This window comes from Eurosta solidaginis, chromosome 3, assembly GCF_040869045.1.
Source record: "Eurosta solidaginis isolate ZX-2024a chromosome 3, ASM4086904v1, whole genome shotgun sequence".
NCBI lineage: Eukaryota > Metazoa > Arthropoda > Insecta > Diptera > Tephritidae > Eurosta > Eurosta solidaginis.
The window spans coordinates 216224077-216242946 of record NC_090321.1 but is presented as its reverse complement, the minus strand read 5'-3'; the positions used below and the strand labels follow the sequence as shown (position 1 = coordinate 216242946).

The 18870-nt window shown below is 34.4% G+C and overlaps 1 protein-coding gene across 3 annotated transcripts; it reads right to left on the bottom strand.

Moving 5' to 3' along the window:
* Nucleotides 1-1572: 1572 nt before the first annotated feature.
* LOC137245046 (palmitoyltransferase ZDHHC3) lies at nucleotides 1573-14824 on the bottom strand. 3 transcript variants are annotated; one of them, XR_010951245.1, is made up of 5 exons: nucleotides 14608-14824; nucleotides 14132-14539; nucleotides 13852-14064; nucleotides 8043-11746; nucleotides 1573-1951 (listed from the first exon to the last, which is right to left on the bottom strand). XR_010951245.1 is itself a non-coding variant. In XM_067775054.1 (4 exons), the coding sequence occupies exons 1-4, from the start codon at nucleotides 14689-14691 to the stop codon at nucleotides 11588-11590; spliced, it is 864 nt and encodes a 287-aa protein (XP_067631155.1). In that variant the 5' UTR covers nucleotides 14692-14824; the 3' UTR covers nucleotides 1573-11587. The 3 variants fall into 3 exon arrangements, 2 of the variants coding, with proteins under 2 accessions (XP_067631155.1, XP_067631156.1); XM_067775054.1 differs by having other exon boundaries at nucleotides 1573-11746; XM_067775055.1 differs by having other exon boundaries at nucleotides 1573-11746; nucleotides 14132-14407.
* Between the last annotated feature and the right edge of the window lie 4046 nt (nucleotides 14825-18870).

Here is an 18870-nt window from a genome sequence, read left to right as displayed (position 1 = left end):
GGGACAAGACGAATGGCGTTCCGTTGAAATTCCAGCCCTGCACGATTCAACTACTTCTACTTTTTTTTTTTTTTTGTAACTATAAGGAAACACCACAAGGGATTTGATAGATCCTTTGCGGCTTATTTCCATCATGTTTAGGAATATAGCACAATTAATATACTAACCCAACAATCGCGGAAAAGATTTGATATGACCACTTTGAACCTTCCTTCCGTGAGGAACTTTTTGTCGCCAGAGCCACACCTGATAAACAAACAGGCTTCACCAAAGCTAGGTGAGGCTGACAATTGGGTTGGAAAAGCTATAAATTGCGCTTGCAGCCCCTTGAAAGGATTGCGCTACACATCCGCTTGAATCCCACTATGTCTTGGAGTAAAGGGGTTGACTGTATCAAAAGTTCTTAACCGGTCACGTGCCGCCACTACTGTCCTGTGGTTGTGTTTTCCAAGGTTCCCGATCGCTTCTTTAATCTAGCCCTCTCAACTTTACAGTCGAAAGCGATAGAAATTGTGTTTCATCGGATTTTAGAGGGAATTTACGATTGAACACAACTTTACGAAACCAACAGAGAGATTGCACTTTTTAAGATGGTTCTTCCACATTTGACTCGTTTGTGTTCATTGACCAGCCGCCTGATGTTCATGTTGAAGCATCTGATTTGAAGGTCTCCTGGGTCTAGTTGTAAGCATGCAGCCGTGGCTGGAATATGAGGCCATCTATGAGAATGGAATGAGCAGCGAAACAACACTTAGTAAATTCTTTAAAGCCGTTCCATTTAGTTTTTTTTTTTTTTAAGTTGATGGCTCGAGTGATGGATGTTCTCTTCTTCCTCTGGTATTTACAAATTTCTGATAGCGTAAAAACCATTTCATATACATGAAAAAGTAGAAAAATTCCAAATCAATTCACTGTGCACTGGGCCTAAAATGCCAAGACTGTGGCATTAATGCATTTATACATTTTTTAACAAATTTGTATTTGTACCTGCAAATGTACATACAAACATACATACATAAATAGGTACATACATACATATCGCACACTTAGATCAAAAGATAGCTAACTCAAAAATCTAAAATTTCGAGGTTATAAGTACCTCCAGGCTCCCCAATTTAATACCTACCGAACTGTATACTTCATTTACTAATACCTTTACTAATCAGTAAGAAAATTACATTAGCTCATATGGGAGAGGCAGTCAGATTTTCGCGTTTTCCGAACATTGCGATTTTTTTAGTTGATCGCTGGTTTGAATTTGGTGTGCGATATGTTCCTACGCTTTTATAGAAAATGCTTTTACCAAGCAGCTGTTACCTAATTATTCCCGTAATTATAGAAATTCCAAATGCTGCAACGGTGAATGCATCCTAAATATAAAACGAAAGTGAGAGCAAGCGCATAAAAGTGAGAGAAAAAGTAATAAGTAGAGAGGGAGAGAAATGATGTTGTCATTTGCGTGCTGTATTTGTAACTATTTGCACGAATGTGTGTGGGCGCATGTATTTATTAATATTTGAAAAAAAAAATAAATAAATATCTTCGACAATTTTAGTGTAAACACCTCAAAAATTATTTTTTATAAATTATTTATTTAACATTAGATTGTTTATAGGCAAACCACAAATTACAATTTAACGCCTTAAAAATCAACATTATTTTTTATAGAACACGCTCCTTTAGTCTTTTCTTCGTAATTACTTTTTTTACAATGATATCTACTTTCATTTAAAATTTACAATGGCAATTCACAACACGTAATCAGCCCTATTCTTGAATCCATCTTATACTCGATTTTCGTAAATTCTGCGAAAGTATGTTTACTGAATCCATCGTAAGTTCGAAATTCGTAGAAAGCCTTCACTGAACACACTTGAACTGTCAAATCGTAGAGTTTCGTACAAAGAGGTGGAAGAAACCGGCAACATGGCTTCACACATTTGGAAGAAGGCTTAAAAGAATTAAATTTAAATTAAATTACTAAAATATTGATTTTAATTTTTAAGGGTGTTATAATAATGACAATTATTAAAGAAACTATAAGACATGATTACACCCTGAAACCTATATTTTTCGTAGAACTCCCTTTTTACGCTACGTTTCTCTTCTTTGGTCATATCGAAGTGTATCAATTGTGGACATAGCCGCGTTTGGAAAATTAGTAAGGCATCTTTCAAAACTTTGGAAAACGTGGACTGACAGATCGGAGAGTCAAAATCTTTTCCAACTCCGTGCTGATAGCTACCTTCCGCAAAAAAAAAACGTAATACCGATTCTAAGCGTATTATAGGACTCATTGAAAATGACCCACCGAACGCTGTACTTCCTTTATTTATTACACCGAGCACATAGGTAACGCAGCCTTGTTTGCAAATGATATGGAATCCATATTAAGCACTAAACTTTTAAATGATAAATGATATAATACAATTTCAAACTAAAATTTAATTTGATCTTTTTTTATTTACAATCGCTCAGCTGACTTCGAAAACCAAAATTTCACATTTTATGTTGGCAGCACTTTTTTCGGTTTCACATGAGTTCAGTGATAGCAAATTCTTGGTATTCGTAGCGGAGGGTTGTATTCGTAGATTTTCTACGATGGATTCAAGACTAGGGCTGAATATTTTTTGCTATTACAACAGTTTTAGGGCTTTCCCAAACCGTCCGGAAAATTCAGCACATAAATTTTCGAATTTTTTTTTTCTGTTATCTTTCATTCCGGACGAAAAACAGTTTTTACGGGAAGCAAGTTCTTAGCAGTTTACTAGGATGGCACAGCATCCTTTGAATATTTATACACATTATTAACCGATATCGCGCCATCGATTTTTTGTTAGGATTTGGGCTCAGGAAAAGTTCCACTACGCATACCCAAAAAAATAGTTTTCGAGCCTGCGAAATTTCATTTTTTTTTACTTTTTTTCGACTTTGATTTTTAAGGTTTTTTGCATGAACTACTAAAAAAATTTTCATTTCATTGTAAAATTTTCATGTATACCCTGTCCGACCCAAAAATGTCCGCTAAAAACGTTGTCAATATTTTTTTTTTTTTTTTCAAAAAACTGTTATCGCCAACGTTGTTAGGGAAAATTTTTGGGTCGGACAGGGTATACATATGAAAATTTTTCTAGTTGGTCATGAAAAAAACGTTAAAAATCAAAGTCGAAAAAAGTAAAAAAAAAAATAAATTTCGCAAGCTCGAAAATTATTTTTTTGGGTATGGAAATTTTTTTCCTGAGTCCAAATCCTATCGAAAAATCTATGGCGCGATATCGGTTAACTTTCGTCCATACAAATCGACCCACCCTAATACACATATATAATTTCGTTTTAATTTTATTATTTTTATCATAGAAATCTGATGTGTAATTCAAAACCAATTTTTTTTTTTAAGCTGTAAAGCGACTGAGTATTTTTTTAAAAACCATTAAAACATAGAACCGAAAAAACAGCTTTGTATCCTAATAAATTTAAGTGTCACAAAATTTAACTGGCATAAAGTTGCCATGGTGTGATCCATAGTATTTTTGCGCAGAAATGGATACAAAATTATCCTGGGTGGGTCCAGTAGCGCTTTGGAGATCTAAACTAAATCCGCGCAAAATACCTTACTACGCAATTTTTTTCCCCTGCATACAACAAAATAATAAAAACTACAACTAAAACTTTTCCTGCAGGGATGTATTGCAAGAGGTAACAAACTGCCCAATATATTGGAATCGTATCGAAAAAATATTCTGCCCAATCCTAAATATTCCTTCGGAATTTTGTGATCGCGGAATTTTTTATTCCCGCGGAAAAATTCCTCCAATTCTTTTCTCCTAGAGAGAACAATAATTGGGGAATAGGAATTTCGAATTTTCGAAGTCAGCTGTTTTGTCAATTGAAATTTCGTTGCGCATTTCTTATTTTGTTTAAAAAATTGAAAAGTTTAATTATTGTTGCAAATTTCTTTGAAAATAAGAAATAAAATATAAAAAATGCACAGTATTGCATTTCATGAGGTATTTACTGAAATGAGTAATGAATTGGTGCCACAGAGCAACATCAACAGAGGAGCATAAGAAGAAGAAGACGGCGGGATAACACAAGTCCACCGGAGTTGCCTGCTTCCATTCAGCAAAGCAATTTTCTGGTGCCCAAGTCTAGTTGAATTCGTCTTTCGTCATATGCCAAAACCTATTTAAGCCTTCTTCAAAAATCCTTGCGCAATTTCTGGATGGCTGCATCAAATATACCCAGACCTCTTCCGTTGCTTATGATATACTTTTCGACTTAAAATAAAGAATATTGTGGTAGAATGTACATTGTGGCAGGTCAAATTGTATGGGGAAAAATGGGGGAAAAAAATTCAGGTGCACATCCAGTTTCTGAATCTATGGGTCATACTGAGTAATATTGTCCATTGGACCATAGGTCTGAAATGAATTTCGAGCCTGCCTAATTTTCTTGGAAAATTTTATATCCCAATCCGAAAAGCGGCTCTCACAAATAAAATATATAAATATAAATGTCAAATTCGTATTCGGATCGGGATATAAAATTTTCTAACAAAATTAGGCAGGCTCGAAATTCATTTCAGACCTATGGTCCCATGGACAATAGTACTCAGTATGACCCATCGATTCAGAAATTGGATGTGCCTTTTCAACAATAAATTTTACCCGCTCTAATGTACATATTTTAGTACAAATTTGTACAAATAAGTGTCTTTCTTAAAAGAACCGTTTACCTTTGATGCATTCCCTTTAATTTAACAAGTGAAAAAACTCCTCAGAAATGACAGAGAAAACTGCCTCTAACTCACATTCATGGAGGGTGGGGCCGTGTATAGAAGTCCACGAAAGTGGGGAAAGCTTCTGACCGCCATTCACCTGGGAATGGCCAGAGCGATTCTTTTGCATGCGGTTCAAGCAGCTCACTACTGTCGGTCGCTTGTGGCCAAGTATCCTCTGGGTAGCTAATGTGAGAAGGCGACAACCTGGCTAGGCCACTCTGACATAATCGGTTTAAGGGCTAGCCGGGGGAGATCTCATCGGCAGCGTCTGTACACCTCTAGGTGCGGCTGCAAGCGGGCGTCTGTCTTGGAGCAAGCGGCTCGCTATATAAACGTGCCAAGTAATATTTTCACCCCGCTGAGCGGGTTGTGCGCTGGGCTTGGGACCCGCCACGTAAAACCATACTCCAATGAAATATAACAACAAGCCTCGGACAAATACACTCTATTGATGACGACCATGGCAAACGTTTGAAGGACAATGAATTGAGGGCATGCACCTGGAATACCTACTTTTCTCCCATAACCGGTTTCCGCTTTTTCGAACATTGTTCAGAATAGGAGGAAAGCGAGAAGTGAAATAACTCACAAGGAATTTTTATTTAGAATACGAGGAATGAGAGTAGGGAAAAAACGCGCAAGGAATTTTTATTTAGAATTGGGCTGATTGCTAAAAAAATATTTGCGAATTTTAAAGGACTTTAAACGTATATTTTGTAAGACTTAAATGAATTGGGCTGCCTGGTGTTCGACTCAAACAATTTTCGAAAAATTATAAAAAAAATTTTAAAAATCGTTAATTGAAAAAAGTAATTAATAAAAGGTTCGAACACTATAATAAAAGGACTGTTCCGGAAAGAAAATGCACACTTTCTTTTACTTGTAATTCGACGAGTTAACATTTTTTTGCTTCAAGGTTCTTTTAATGGAAACAAGAACATTATTTAGACTAGTTGGTCTCTTAAGGAAGGAAAAAAAAGTAATCTCTTGATATTCGCCGTTTGGTTTTTACCAACTTTTATTAACTTTTGTACACTGTTTTCGGAGTGTAACCTTTGACTTTCTTATTTTTTTTTTTAAGTTTTTTGACGGTTTGGACTACTCAAGTACGCTTGAGCATGTCGTGCATCAAAATGATTACTTTTGATTATTTTTTATTTTTTTTTTTTCCGCTTTGTTGAAAGAAAATTTCTCATTTGTTGCATGCACGGGATAATTTCTACATACAAGTACATTTTAGGATGCAATAGTAAATCGTAAGCGCTTATCGAGGCGAATATATACATGCGCATTTTTTCTTTTTCTTTCAACAAAGCGGAAAAATAATCGAAAATTATCAAAAAAAAATTTAAAAATTCAAAAATAATCATTATTTTTGATTTTATTTCAATAATTGTAAAAAATCATTATTTTTTTTATTATTTTTTTAATCAATTGAAAAGTAATTATTAAAAATAGAAAATAATGGCAAGTAATCATTAAATGGCGTTTAAAGAAAATAATCAATGGAACGGCTAATCATTACCATTAGTAATCATTATTTAACAGGTCTGCTTTTAACTAGCTGTTCAAGCATTCTTTTATAGAATAATTTCCTAATATCACCCGCTTTTCCATTGTTTCCTCCTTTCTAAGGGATTCCAAATGATGTTATTGGTTACCTGATTTTATCAACACTTACAAATTTTACGCTTGCAAGTCTTCCTGGATGTATGTAATAATACGTTGTTATTCACCACTTCTACAACTACCTTGCGCAAGCTTCGTGGCTTTTACAATACAAATATTTTCACCAAGGTAACTGTACACTTTTTCTCATGCTCTTTTTCTTCAGTTTGCGCTACAACGAAAACTACAAAAATTCTATCGGTGAAGATTGTAAACCCAGAATAGATCACACTATCTAACAGTGCTTAACCCATGACGATTCGACACATACACTTCGATAAAATAATTAACTAAAAGTGTGCACTCTCTTTTCGGAACAGTCTTTTGTATTTTCGGTGACGTGAAGTATGACAAACATTTTTTAAATGTTTTCGAAAAGTGAAAAAAAAAAATTATAAGAAACTAAGTAGTTTATACTAGAGTTGTCACGAATATTCGGCAACTATTCGGTATTCGGCCGATTCGGCCACTTTTTTGCTATTCGGTATTCGGCCGAATACACGCTACTTCCCCTATACACGCTACTTCCAGGAGATGAAAGATAAACTTTAGCAAATTTCGAAAGGTTTGGGTATTGTTTTTCGTTTACTAACCACCACTTGTAAGGATCGGCCTTCCGATCTAGGCGAATAAAAATCCAACTCGTTTGTGACAGCATTCTTCTCCACGTCCTCCTCATCATTAGCATTTCTGTAGCGACTTCCTCTAAGCAGTTCCAGAAACTGTCGTGTATTTCAGTAGTCCTATCATTTTCATTCAAGTTTCTTTTCTTATGAACTGGAGAAGAATCGTCATCGATACTACTAGATTCATCACAACTAAGATTCATCATAACTAACTCGCCCCGACAAGCATGTATTTCGTGCCGAATATTCGGTGGCCTAATATTCGGCGCTTCGGCCGACAGCGTTGCCGAATATTAGGTATTCGGTATTCGTCCAATTCACTATTCGTGGCATCTCTAGTTTATACCATAGTTTGAACATATTATCTTAATACTAATTTGTTCAAGCTAGAAAAAACGGTTTCATTATCATATTATTCCCATGTTATTCATTGTTTTTTATTTCGATCTACCCTAATATATAAAACTTTTCTGATCCAACTAAAATTTTTCTTAATTTTTTTTTTTTTTTTCTGTTCACAATTTTTCATTTCGTCCACTTTAATTAATAATGATCATTTCTTGCACATTACAAGATTGTATGTATACAGCTTAAAATGTTATATCGTTTGTCAACAAAGTTTAAAAATTTTAAGGTACACAACGAAATATTTTAGAACCGAAATTAATGATAATAAAATGCAATTTAATGACAATTAAAATTAATATCAAAGTGCAAGAAAATCTCTGATTTTTTAAAATAAATACAATAAATTATTTCTAAAAATCTACTTTTAGTTTATTGATATTTGTAGTTCGGGTGAACTTCACACATACGTGTAAACAGAAAATACATATATTGGGCACAAAACGATGTACATTTTTCCAAAACTGTATTCGTAATTTCAATACTAAAACAAACAAACAATATTAGTCAGCAAATAAAAAAATTGGTTTAGTTTTTTTATCTTTGTTAAAATTTTTACCCACCAACTCAATGCCAATTTGCAGTGCGTTCATCATACTAAGATGAGCAATCAGCATGTCATAAATCGTCTTTTTTTCGATTGGTTATTATTTCACAATTCACTGCTCACATATTTTAGTGCAAATCGTGCGATTGACTTTTGTCAAATTTCGCTTTTATTTTGCTAGCAACTCAACCTCAGTACGATACACAATTATGTATTTAGTTTAATATTAGACCAGGCGTTACATGTATGTATGTACATTAGACTGGGTCGATTTATTAACCGATATCGCACCATCGATTTTTTGGGTTGGTGTCGAAATTTTGTATGTACAAAATTCTAAAAACAAAATTCTGCTTTTTAAAATTCTGCTTTTTTAAAATTCTACTTTCTAAAATTCTGCTTTCAAAATTCTGTATTACAAAATTCTGTATTAAAATATAATGTTAACAATGTTAAAGAGGTCATGTAATTATTTTGAAAAAGTGCGCCATGCACAGTAATTCTGCGTAGAACACCTTTCTGCATAGGCGGCCTTCGGCCGCGCTTATAAAGAATAACCCTGGGCTACGCCATGCCAAGTCCGGGTGTGTGGTATAACCGTGGCGGTATCGTGATGTTCTTCTGCGTAGTATACCCTTCTGCGTAGGCGGCCTTCGGCCGCACTTTAAAAAAATAACCCTTAGCCGATCCAACACCGGCTACGCCATGCCATGATTCCGGAATTTTGACTTCCAGAATTAAACATGCCGAATTTTGAAAAAGCAGAATTTTTTTGCAATTTACAGAATTTTGTCACCCAGAATTTTGTAATACAGAATAATGACACGCTCCCGATTTTTTGATAGAATTTGGGCTCAGGGAAAAAAAGTTCCACTACGCATACCCAAAACAAATAATTTTCGAACCTGCGAAATTTCTTTTTTTTTTTACTTTTTTCGACTTTGATTTTCAAAGTTTTTTTCATGACCTACTAAAAAATTTTCATTTGATTGTAAAATTTTCATGTATACCCTGTCCGACCCAAAAATGTCCGCTAAAAACGTTGGTGATAATTGTTTCCTTCTATTATATAAAAAAGTTTTTTTCTTCCGAGAATATTTTATTACAGTGGTATGATCTTTCTGTAGTAGTACTGTTTTTTTTTTTAATTTATAGAAATAAGTTAAATTTAATCGAAGCTGTTGGCGGAAAGGAAGAAAAGGCTTGTTGAGAAAAACAAATCAAAAATTTTGAAAAACCGTGCAGAAAAATATGAGGAGGAAAGCCGAGAAGCGTAAATCAGCACGAGAAAATTACCGTATGGAAAAAGCAAAGAAAAGCAAATTGATGTTGGGGTTATATGATGCGGAGTCAAAGATTGAATATTTGGATATGGGAGATTTAGAAACAGAATGCGAACATTGTCACGCTCTCACGTTCAAAAATGAAATGTCGCGTTCCAAACATTCATGTTGTTACCAGGGTAAAATTGTACTACCAAATAACGACGAGTACCCCGAAATGCTAAAGAAATTGTTGTACGAAAGCAATGAAATAAATAAACATTTCCGAGAAAATATTAGAGTGTACAAGAATTTATTCGCCTTTGCTTCCTTCAATGCTCAAAATGTAGACTTAAAAAAAGGTGTCTATGCAATGAGTATATTAGGCGAAGCTCACTTAAAAGCAACTACTTCGCTGGAACACAATGGTAAATACCCTCCATTTGGACAAATTTACATATATGAAATGGCGAAGCTATGTTTGAAAGAGCCAAAAGAATAAAAAGAGATGATGTTCTTCAAATACTTCAACCAATTCTGAATAAAAATCCGTATGCTGAACAACACAGAAATCTTTATGAAATCCAAAAGAATAACATCGATAAAGAATATAACTTGAGCTTTTATACTACACCAACCGATCATCCGCGAGTTTATAACAAACCAACTTGCCAAGAATTGGCCGCTATAATCGATACGCAAGACGGTGGAATAAATCGAAAAATAGATGTTCGTGTTTATCCTAAAGGCCAATACGATTCGCATTTTTTGTCGTTCAATTCACCGCACCCAGACCCTATGTTATTTCCTCTATTATTTCCTACTGGTGAAACTGCCTGGAGTTTAAATCTCAAACAGAAAGGTTCGAATAAACGTATAACTCCGATTAAATACTACGGATATAAATTAGCATTTCGGAAGAATGACTTCAATCAGCTTTTGGTTTGCCAACGCTTGACTCAACATTTCCTCATTAATGTTCATTTGAAGATCGAAGCCAATAAATTGTTTTACTTGAGACAAAATCAAGCTCAACTTCGATGCAAGGTTTGATCGACCGCATCGCCAACAGAGCTATCACCAACTCCGATAAATTCGAGGTAGGCAAGGCTATCATTCTACCGTCGTCGTATCAGGGGAGTCCGCGATTTATGCAACAGCTATATCACGATGCAATAGCAATCTCTAGAAATATTGGACGCCCGCATCTTTTTATCACGATAACATGTAACCCGCATTGGCCAGAAATAAAACGTTTTTCTCAAGTCCTATCCTCCAGGAACAACTGCTTCAGATATATATTTTACAACAAATAACTGAAATAATAAACTGTTAATAAAAAACATTTTAAATAATGTGGGCCCCCACTAGAGATAGCGAAGCTATCGGAAGATTGGGTGGGGGTTGGCGAGCGTAGCGAGCAGGGGGCAAAGCCCCCTAGTTTTGAAAAAAAAATATCGCCAACGTTTTTAGCGGACATTTTTAGGTCGGACAGGGTATACATATGAAAATTTTTTTAGTAGGTCATGAAAAAACCTTAAAAATCAAAGTCGAAAAAAAGTCAAAAAAATTAAATTTCGCAGGCTCGAAAATTATTTTTTTGGTTATGCGTAGCGAAACTTTTTTCCTGACCCCAAATCCTATCGAAAAATCGATGGCGCGATATCGGTTAACTTTCGTCCATACAAATCGACCCGCCCTAATGTACATATATAGTTTGTTGTTAGTTGTACAATGAAGACGTATAATAAGTAAGCGGCGTTATGTCATTTGTCATCATATCTTTACTGAGCAGCACATTGCCAGCAAGTGTTTATTTTTTTTTTTTTCATTTCACGCCATTTCTCAGCCACATCTTACTATACAATCAAGTATAATGAATAAAAACTTATCGATATAAGGAAATCTTAACTGTGGTATAGGAAAGTGTTGTACTGATATAAGTGTAGTAAAATAAAGTACTTAAAATCATTTAATATATAAGCTCTTTGGCTATATAAGATTATCAAACTATATACTTAGTATTACTTTTTTTAAAATTATAATTTCAAAGATTGCCAATTCAAATCAGTACCGAATCTCGTATTTTATGTAAGACTCAGTATATACTTATATATACTTAAAACAGGAATTTGCTTTAAAGTATTTCAAAGGACGGTCTTAGAGAAGCCAACTCGCCTTTTTACCACAATTAATGTTAGCATATACACTCGCTTTACATTCAACCATTAAAGTGTTATAGAAATACATAAAAAATAACTGGGTCATCTAATATATGTGTATATATGCTGATTAAATCTTAAACTGAATAAAAATGTGAATTAAATCTCGTTTTCCATGTTGGTTTTGTAAATGGTGAGAACCAAGCAAGCGAAAAACGTCCAAATACCGAATGAATACTTTTTAGACGCGATTTCTTTGCCCAACGTGCTTCCTCCTTTTTCAATTGTTCAATGCCCTGTAATGGAAAAGATATAAATAATTATTTTTATTAAATGAGCAAGCTATGAGTTTTTCAAAAAAAAATTTCAATCAGTAAATTATACAAAACTAATTTATCTATAAAAAATGTATTCAGGTATAATTTTATCAGGAATAAATTAACTTTGAATAATTTTAAGATACATTTTCGTTCGAATAAATTTCTAAAAAAAAAATCGAATAATCTCCAACTCTGTTTACGAATACAGATAATTTTGTTTATTTAGAGGAATTTCGTTTGAGCAATAAATAACTTCGAATAATAAATAAATACGAAAAAACACTTGAATGAGTAACTATCATGTCTAGAATCAATAGAAAACGTAGAAAGTTTCCGTTTCACCGTCAAAAGTTTTACACATGCAAAAACACCGCACATTTGTGAAAATTTTTCTACGGTTTCTATACTCAAACCCATGAACATTAGAATAGAAAATTTATAAATGTGGCCTGAATGTTGAAACTGAATTTTTAATTTAATTTCGCAGGCTCGAAAATTATTTTTTTGGGTATGCGTAGTGCAACTTTTTTTCCTGACCCCAAATCCTATCGAAAAATCGATGGCGCGATATCGGTTAATTAATCGACCCAGTCTAATGGACATATATTTTTATTTAGCTTTTGGTGCTGAGTACAGGATCAAATCGAAAGCATATTCCTTGTATAAGTGGTGCGTTCTCTAAGTGTTATATATATTATGCCTAGAAACCGTGGAATATTGTCTACGTTCACTACGCTTCCTAGACTGAGAGTTTGCCTTTATGAGTTTTTGGAAAAATTTTCAATGTTGTTTGTTTTTGTTATTGAAGCAGTGCTTCGCCCGATCTAATAGGTCGACCACTCACAAATTGTCATCAATATCCTCTAACGCGAGTCAAAGAAAACTTTCAGTTTCAACAGGGGTTGAGAGGGGTGTTAGAGGCGTTGGTTCAGCATTGCAAATAAAAAGATGGTTAGTGTCATGTGAGGACACGTTGCAAGCAGGACATAAGTTTTGTATGTCGGGGTTGATTCTGGATAGGTTAGAGTTTAACCTGTTACAGTATCCAGATCGAAGTCGAGCTAGAGTGACGCGCGTCCCCGTAGGGAGATTGCTTTCCTCTTCTGCGAGTTCAAAGAATTTATCTATAAGAACGGGATTCGCCGGCAATTCCTGGCATAGAGGTCCGACGCCCTTTCGTAAATATCACTGAGGACCTGCTTGTGTTTTTTTTTCTAAATGCGGCTGTTTTTTCAGGTGCCGTATTTCCTCATAATACTTAGACGGCTTCTTAAGGCCCCGGGAGGGGGCCCTCTTCAATCAGATGTCTGTTGGGATGCACACGTTTATGGGTATCCAACAGAATCTGTTTGTTCAGCATTTCATTTCCCTTCATAATAGGGGACATAAGAAGACAGCCCATAGCGATTCTGAGAGCAGTATTTTGGCAGACCTGTATTTTCTTCCAGTGAGTAACCTTTGCTTTAAATAAATAAATATCAATCTGAAAATTATTCAAAAATAAATTACCTATCAAAAAGTTATTAAGAGATAATTTGTTCAAGAATAAATAAGCCTGGAATTATTTGTTTAGAAAAAATTTTCATTTGAATAGTTATAAAAATACAAATTTCTTCTTGAGCTAAGTGGGATCCTGGAAATGCGTTAATGCCTTGTAAGCCCTGAAAACCAATCAAACCACGCGAATTTATGTACATCTTTGTGAATGCATTATCATCTTCGTAAAACTTTTAAAATTTAAGGTTAATTGTAAAAGGGTGTGAAACCTAACGTTACTCTGTCGTCGATGGTTAGCCGATATATTAGCGAAATCCTATTTTGGCCGTTTTCTAATGCCGGTAGAGCTTTGCTAGTGGTTTTAATAAATTAGCGGGAAGTACACTTTCTTACCAAGAGAGTTTTCTTGGCAGATATACAATCGACGCGTCTCTTTACAAGATTGTGTACCTGACGATTTGGATAAAACGCGCCTTATATCAAAGTTTTGTTTAATAAATGCGCAATTTCAACGTAATTGCAATACATTTTTAACGGATATGCGGTATTTAGGAACATTAAAAAGTATCTCTCAGCTAGCTTACCGTTTGGTCATTAAAAATGGCAGTCAATTGCGTTGCCAGCATGATGAGCGTAAATATTGCAAACAATAAAGCTTCGAACGATAGGAACAATAATAGAAATATTGTTGTTGGTGGTGAATATGGTGAACATTGACGCCATTCTGTTTGCACACATTGTGCAAATTCTGTCACAACTAAAAACATCGCATGTATCGATATAGCGGCAATATAAAACTACAGAAATAAAAAAATTTATTTAAGTTAATTTATGCAGGAAAGAAATACAAAATAATCAACGAACCGTAAATAGTACAAAGTACTTTTGATTATTCTCCCCCACACAATTATTCACCCACGGGCAATGATGATCCATTTTACGTATACAACGCTGGCAAACTGAACAATGATGTGCACGTTCCGGCTTTATACTACAGCATTTCGGACATTTAAAGAACATTTCACCTTCACGATAGCCCATCTGTTCGATCATTTCTTTAGTTGCATTCCCTCGCGGTACCGCTCCTGGATCTGATAGCATAGTGCGTATATGTGATGCAAAGGCGAGAAAGGCAAACAACTGAAATATTATCATATTAATGGTGCTGTAGATGGGATATGGACTGGGCCATAATATAACGCGCATCACAACAAACTCTGCGAATAGTATGAGTAACCATGTGAATATAGCGCAAACAATGCCACAAATATCCTAAAACAACGGTATGCATAACTATTGAAAAATTCAATAAATCTTGTTATGATCTCCCATGCGCTTACCTTCACACACCATGCTCGCCCGCCACAACAACGATTGTGCATATCTCTGCTGCCACCATGTATTGCAATATATTGGGAATGCATTTTGTTGCAAATTGGACAAAGTTCAAAAGAACTCCAAATACAGCTAAAGGCAATTTATATTTTTCCCAATTAAATTTGCTACAGCGGCAACAGCTGACCCTGACACCTGTGTGATGACAGTTAGTGTTCAGTGGTTACCAGATGAGTAGCAAAATTTTAGTACATTAGGTACGTTCCTTTCCCATCAATTGGTTGGTGTTTAATATCGGCACGACAAATGCTTCGCCCGACATATTAGTTCAATATATTACCACGCGACATAGTCGTAACCATACCCATATCTATATCCATCTGCAATGTGATTGATTAATGGTGCCTTAACCTAAAAATCGTGAAAATTTCATAAAAATTAAGAAAACGCAAAAAATTACAAACGTATTCCACAAAAAATATGTCTCTTAGTCATAACGTATCCAAAACAATGATTAAAATCAACAAAAAGTAATTAAATTCAGCAACTCAAATATTTTTAGGTTATGGATATGGCGAGAAACCAAAAATCAATTGGTTGGTATGATATGGTTATGGCGTTAGCGCTATGGTATGTCACCATTAATCGATTACATTGATTTCCATAAGGTTGATTGGATCAGCTGTTTTATATGGTTATGGTTTTATGATTATAAGTCACCGTTAATTACATCTTTAATCATGCCTAACGCCACGTTAACACATGCACTAACTTACAATACACCCACAAAAGTCAATCAACGTAATCATTTGTCCCATCCCTAGGAACTAGATTACTAACTTTCAAATTTTCACTTCGGTCTTTTATTTCGTGCTTCTATTTTGAGATGGCACCCTGTGTTATTGATTTCGGCAGTATTGCTGGACTTACATAAGACTCTATTGCGTTGCTTTGCTGACTGAAGAGTTCAATATGGCCGAACGTATATCTTGCTTCTCAAAGCTTGTGGAATAGGAAGCGAGGAAAAAAGTGAATATTACATTTACACAGGTTTCAAATGCGTACTTCTAAATAAGTAATTTGAAACCATTTACACTGTCGTCATTCGCATCCCGCTTAACCTTCCCTGCAAGACTCGACTACGAAAACACCAAAATGCAATGACGTAATTGATTCAATAATATTACGATAAAAACAAGAGAGATAATATCGCAAATACAAAGTTTCTCGTAGAATTGTCAGTTTAGCTTTAACCATAGAAAGATAAAGGTATTTTTTTTACCCTAGAAAGATAACGTACGTCTGAGAGACGTGTTCAAGTTTAAGGACCCTAAAGATATAAAAAAACTTACATTTTTTTTTTGTTTTTTTTAATCATTTATTTGATATATGTTCACTTGTTTTAAAAGTTTTTTAAAGGAAAAATGGTTTTTTTAATATATTAAAAATTAAGTCTGACTTATCTTGAACTTTTCCTTACAAAAAAAAAAAATGAGTATTTTTCGATGGACCTCAGTTAAAGCAAAAAAATTAAAATAAAATAAATTTATTTGTACTTCAATTGAATGAATTAACTGTTTTAAACTATACAAAAAAAAATATTTGCTAAAATTACCATTTTACACTAAAATTACATAAAATTTTTAATCACTTAAAAGATAACGATAGGTCTCTTAGACGTATTTTTAAAAGACAATCGTATATATTTCAGCAAACAAAAAAGTTACTATTGAAAAACACCCCCCACTGACAAGCTGGCAATGGTAGCCGAGAAAACTGAAAATGAGAATGTTCTCTCTTACGATTGTGGGAGACTGAGAGCAAAATTAAAACGGCGTACGTTATCTCACTAGGTCTAAAAAACTAGTGGGAGCTGCTATTTATAACTCTAGTACAGAATTAAGATCAGGATACGTCGTTTAACCATACGTGTTTTTGTCGGATTTCTTTTAGGAAGAAAATGTCAAAAGCGTGTATGGATTGCACTTGCAGGCGGACTGTGCTCAAATGAGTAATTTCGGAAATTTGATTTATATGAAGAAATGCATCGCATTTGGATTTTTTTGCCCAAAATGACGCATTTGGTGCTATTATTGGTATTATACTATTTTCACACAGACGGCTTATTGAATAATAAAGGCAGTTTTCTACATTAAGACGCTTATTGAGCTCAATCTTCCCTACAAAATTCGAATATATAATTATTTCATTAGTAGCTAATCGAATGCCTAATGAAGTCAAAAGCACAATGCAACTCTGTTGGCCGCGTTCTGCTTCTTAGTTTTTGGTGTGTTCAGTGCTTAAAAATGTCATTTGTCAAAGTAAATGTCATTGTCTGCATGGCGGAACGATACAAGGTGGCCGCATCGAACAGCTGATTATAATTTGATTTGATACATCAACTACCGGCGCAGTACGATTTTGACATTTGTCCATTGAATTCACAAGTACATGGAATTTTTTTTGTTTGTAGGTATGTCACCATGCTCCCACCTTGTATCGTTCCGCCATGATTGTCTGTCATATAGCATTGTCATCTTATTCGCTTGACATTTCATCCTTCATACAAATCGAGCAGTTACTTCTTTGTGAAAGCAAAAAATTTACGATTTCATAAGAAGGTGAAATGAGATCATTAAGTTTCTGTGTGAAAACAGTATAAATGTGATAGAGGATCTTTTTTTTTTTTTTTTTTTTTTTGGGGTTTGGTTGAATGGCACGGACGTTAATCCATAACGCCAGGTTATATATCAGATTGTTTTTTCTTCAGCTTGTTGTTGTCTTCAGATTGTTCCTGTTTTCCGTTTGTTGTTTTCTTTGTAGAGGTTGGTTTAGTTTTGCCAGGATGAATCTTTACAATGATTGCTTTGCCTTTGTAACGAAATTACAAAGATTGTATGTTGAACGATAGCTTTCATGTACTAAGTAGCGTTGCATTTTTTATATCTGTTTTATTGATTTGGTTTTTGTCTTAAAGCGAAAGCACATATGTTGACTTTTAAGTGCTTTGAATTTATACTGTATCACGAATGAGATCAGTGGATACGTATGAATGCCCATTTTGGCATGTTCGTTTAAATGAAAGTTCTGTATGTACATATACATATAATTATCGATATTGGTATCTTGAAGTTTTATATTACAATAATATAATTAAAAATGAGAAAAGTATACAAAAGTGTATATTGCTCTTGTAATTTTTGATCACAGATTTTAGAATTTAACTTGTGCCTTTTTTAAAAATGAGGCAAGTTGAGTAATTTTGGTTGTGTTGTTACCACTAAAAATATTTTCAAAACTGAAGTTGTTGTTAAATAAATTGAATTCAGATCTTATATCATTTAGGTTTCTGCATAGGAAGGTTTGGTGATAGTAGCTGTCTGTTTGACCACAGCTACACCGTGTCGAGTTGATTGCCTTTATTTTTTGTAAGTATTGCTTGTCATAGGTATGACCGGTGAGGATTCTATTTATTGTTTTAATTTCTGTAGTAGGTATATCTATGTTTTTGAACCAAGTTTTGTTTTTTCTAATGGGGTATGTTGTTGCGAATAAGTTGGGTTTATCACTCGCATAATTTAAAAATTCTTCATACCAGTCATCATGAATATTAGTTTTTATTAGCTTGAGAGCTTCGTCAATTGTAAGTTTAAAATTTTTATTCGGACTATTAATCGTTGCTTTTTTGGCTATTTCATCAGCTTTTTCGTTGCCTGGGATACCTTTATGGCTAGGTATCCAGACAATGTGGATCTGTCTAAAACTATAATTCATGATGTCTTGATGAATATTATATACAATGCTATTGGTTGCTTTTGGGTTTAGGAGTGCTTGGCACGAACCCAAACTGTCCGTAAATATCACCAGTTTATCACATTTGTTATTTATGGCTATGTTGATGGCTTCTTGTATAGCCATCAATTCGCCAAAAATAGATGAGGATTTAAAATTAAAATTAAAGCTATGTTCTAGATTCGAGGAATAGTTATATATGCCACATCCAGTCGTGTTGTGTGAAAGAGATATATCGGTGAACATTATGTGAAAAAGATTGGCTCGGTAGTCGTTTAGAATGCTTGAGAAATTGGCCTGAACACTTTCACTTGTCATATTTGCTTTCTTTCCAGAAAACAATTTATCTAGTACCACCAGGTCAGAAACAGGACACAGTACATGGGGATTCACCACGTCAAGGCTGTCAAGAATCGTAGAGAAATGATTGGAGGTTTTGGAGTAGCTAGAATTGAGACTAGCATTATTGCAAATGG

Coding starts and splice junctions, on each gene's coding strand:
- LOC137245046 (XM_067775054.1), bottom strand. CDS start 14,691: ATGCATTCCCAATATATTGCAATACATGGTGGCAGCAGAGATATGCAC. Junction 14,065..14,131: donor AGTACTTTGTACTATTTACG/GTTCGTTGATTA, acceptor TTATTTCTGTAG/TTTTATATTGCCGCTATATC. Junction 11,747..13,851: donor CCATTTTTAATGACCAAACG/GTAAGCTAGCTG, acceptor TTTCCATTACAG/GGCATTGAACAATTGAAAAA.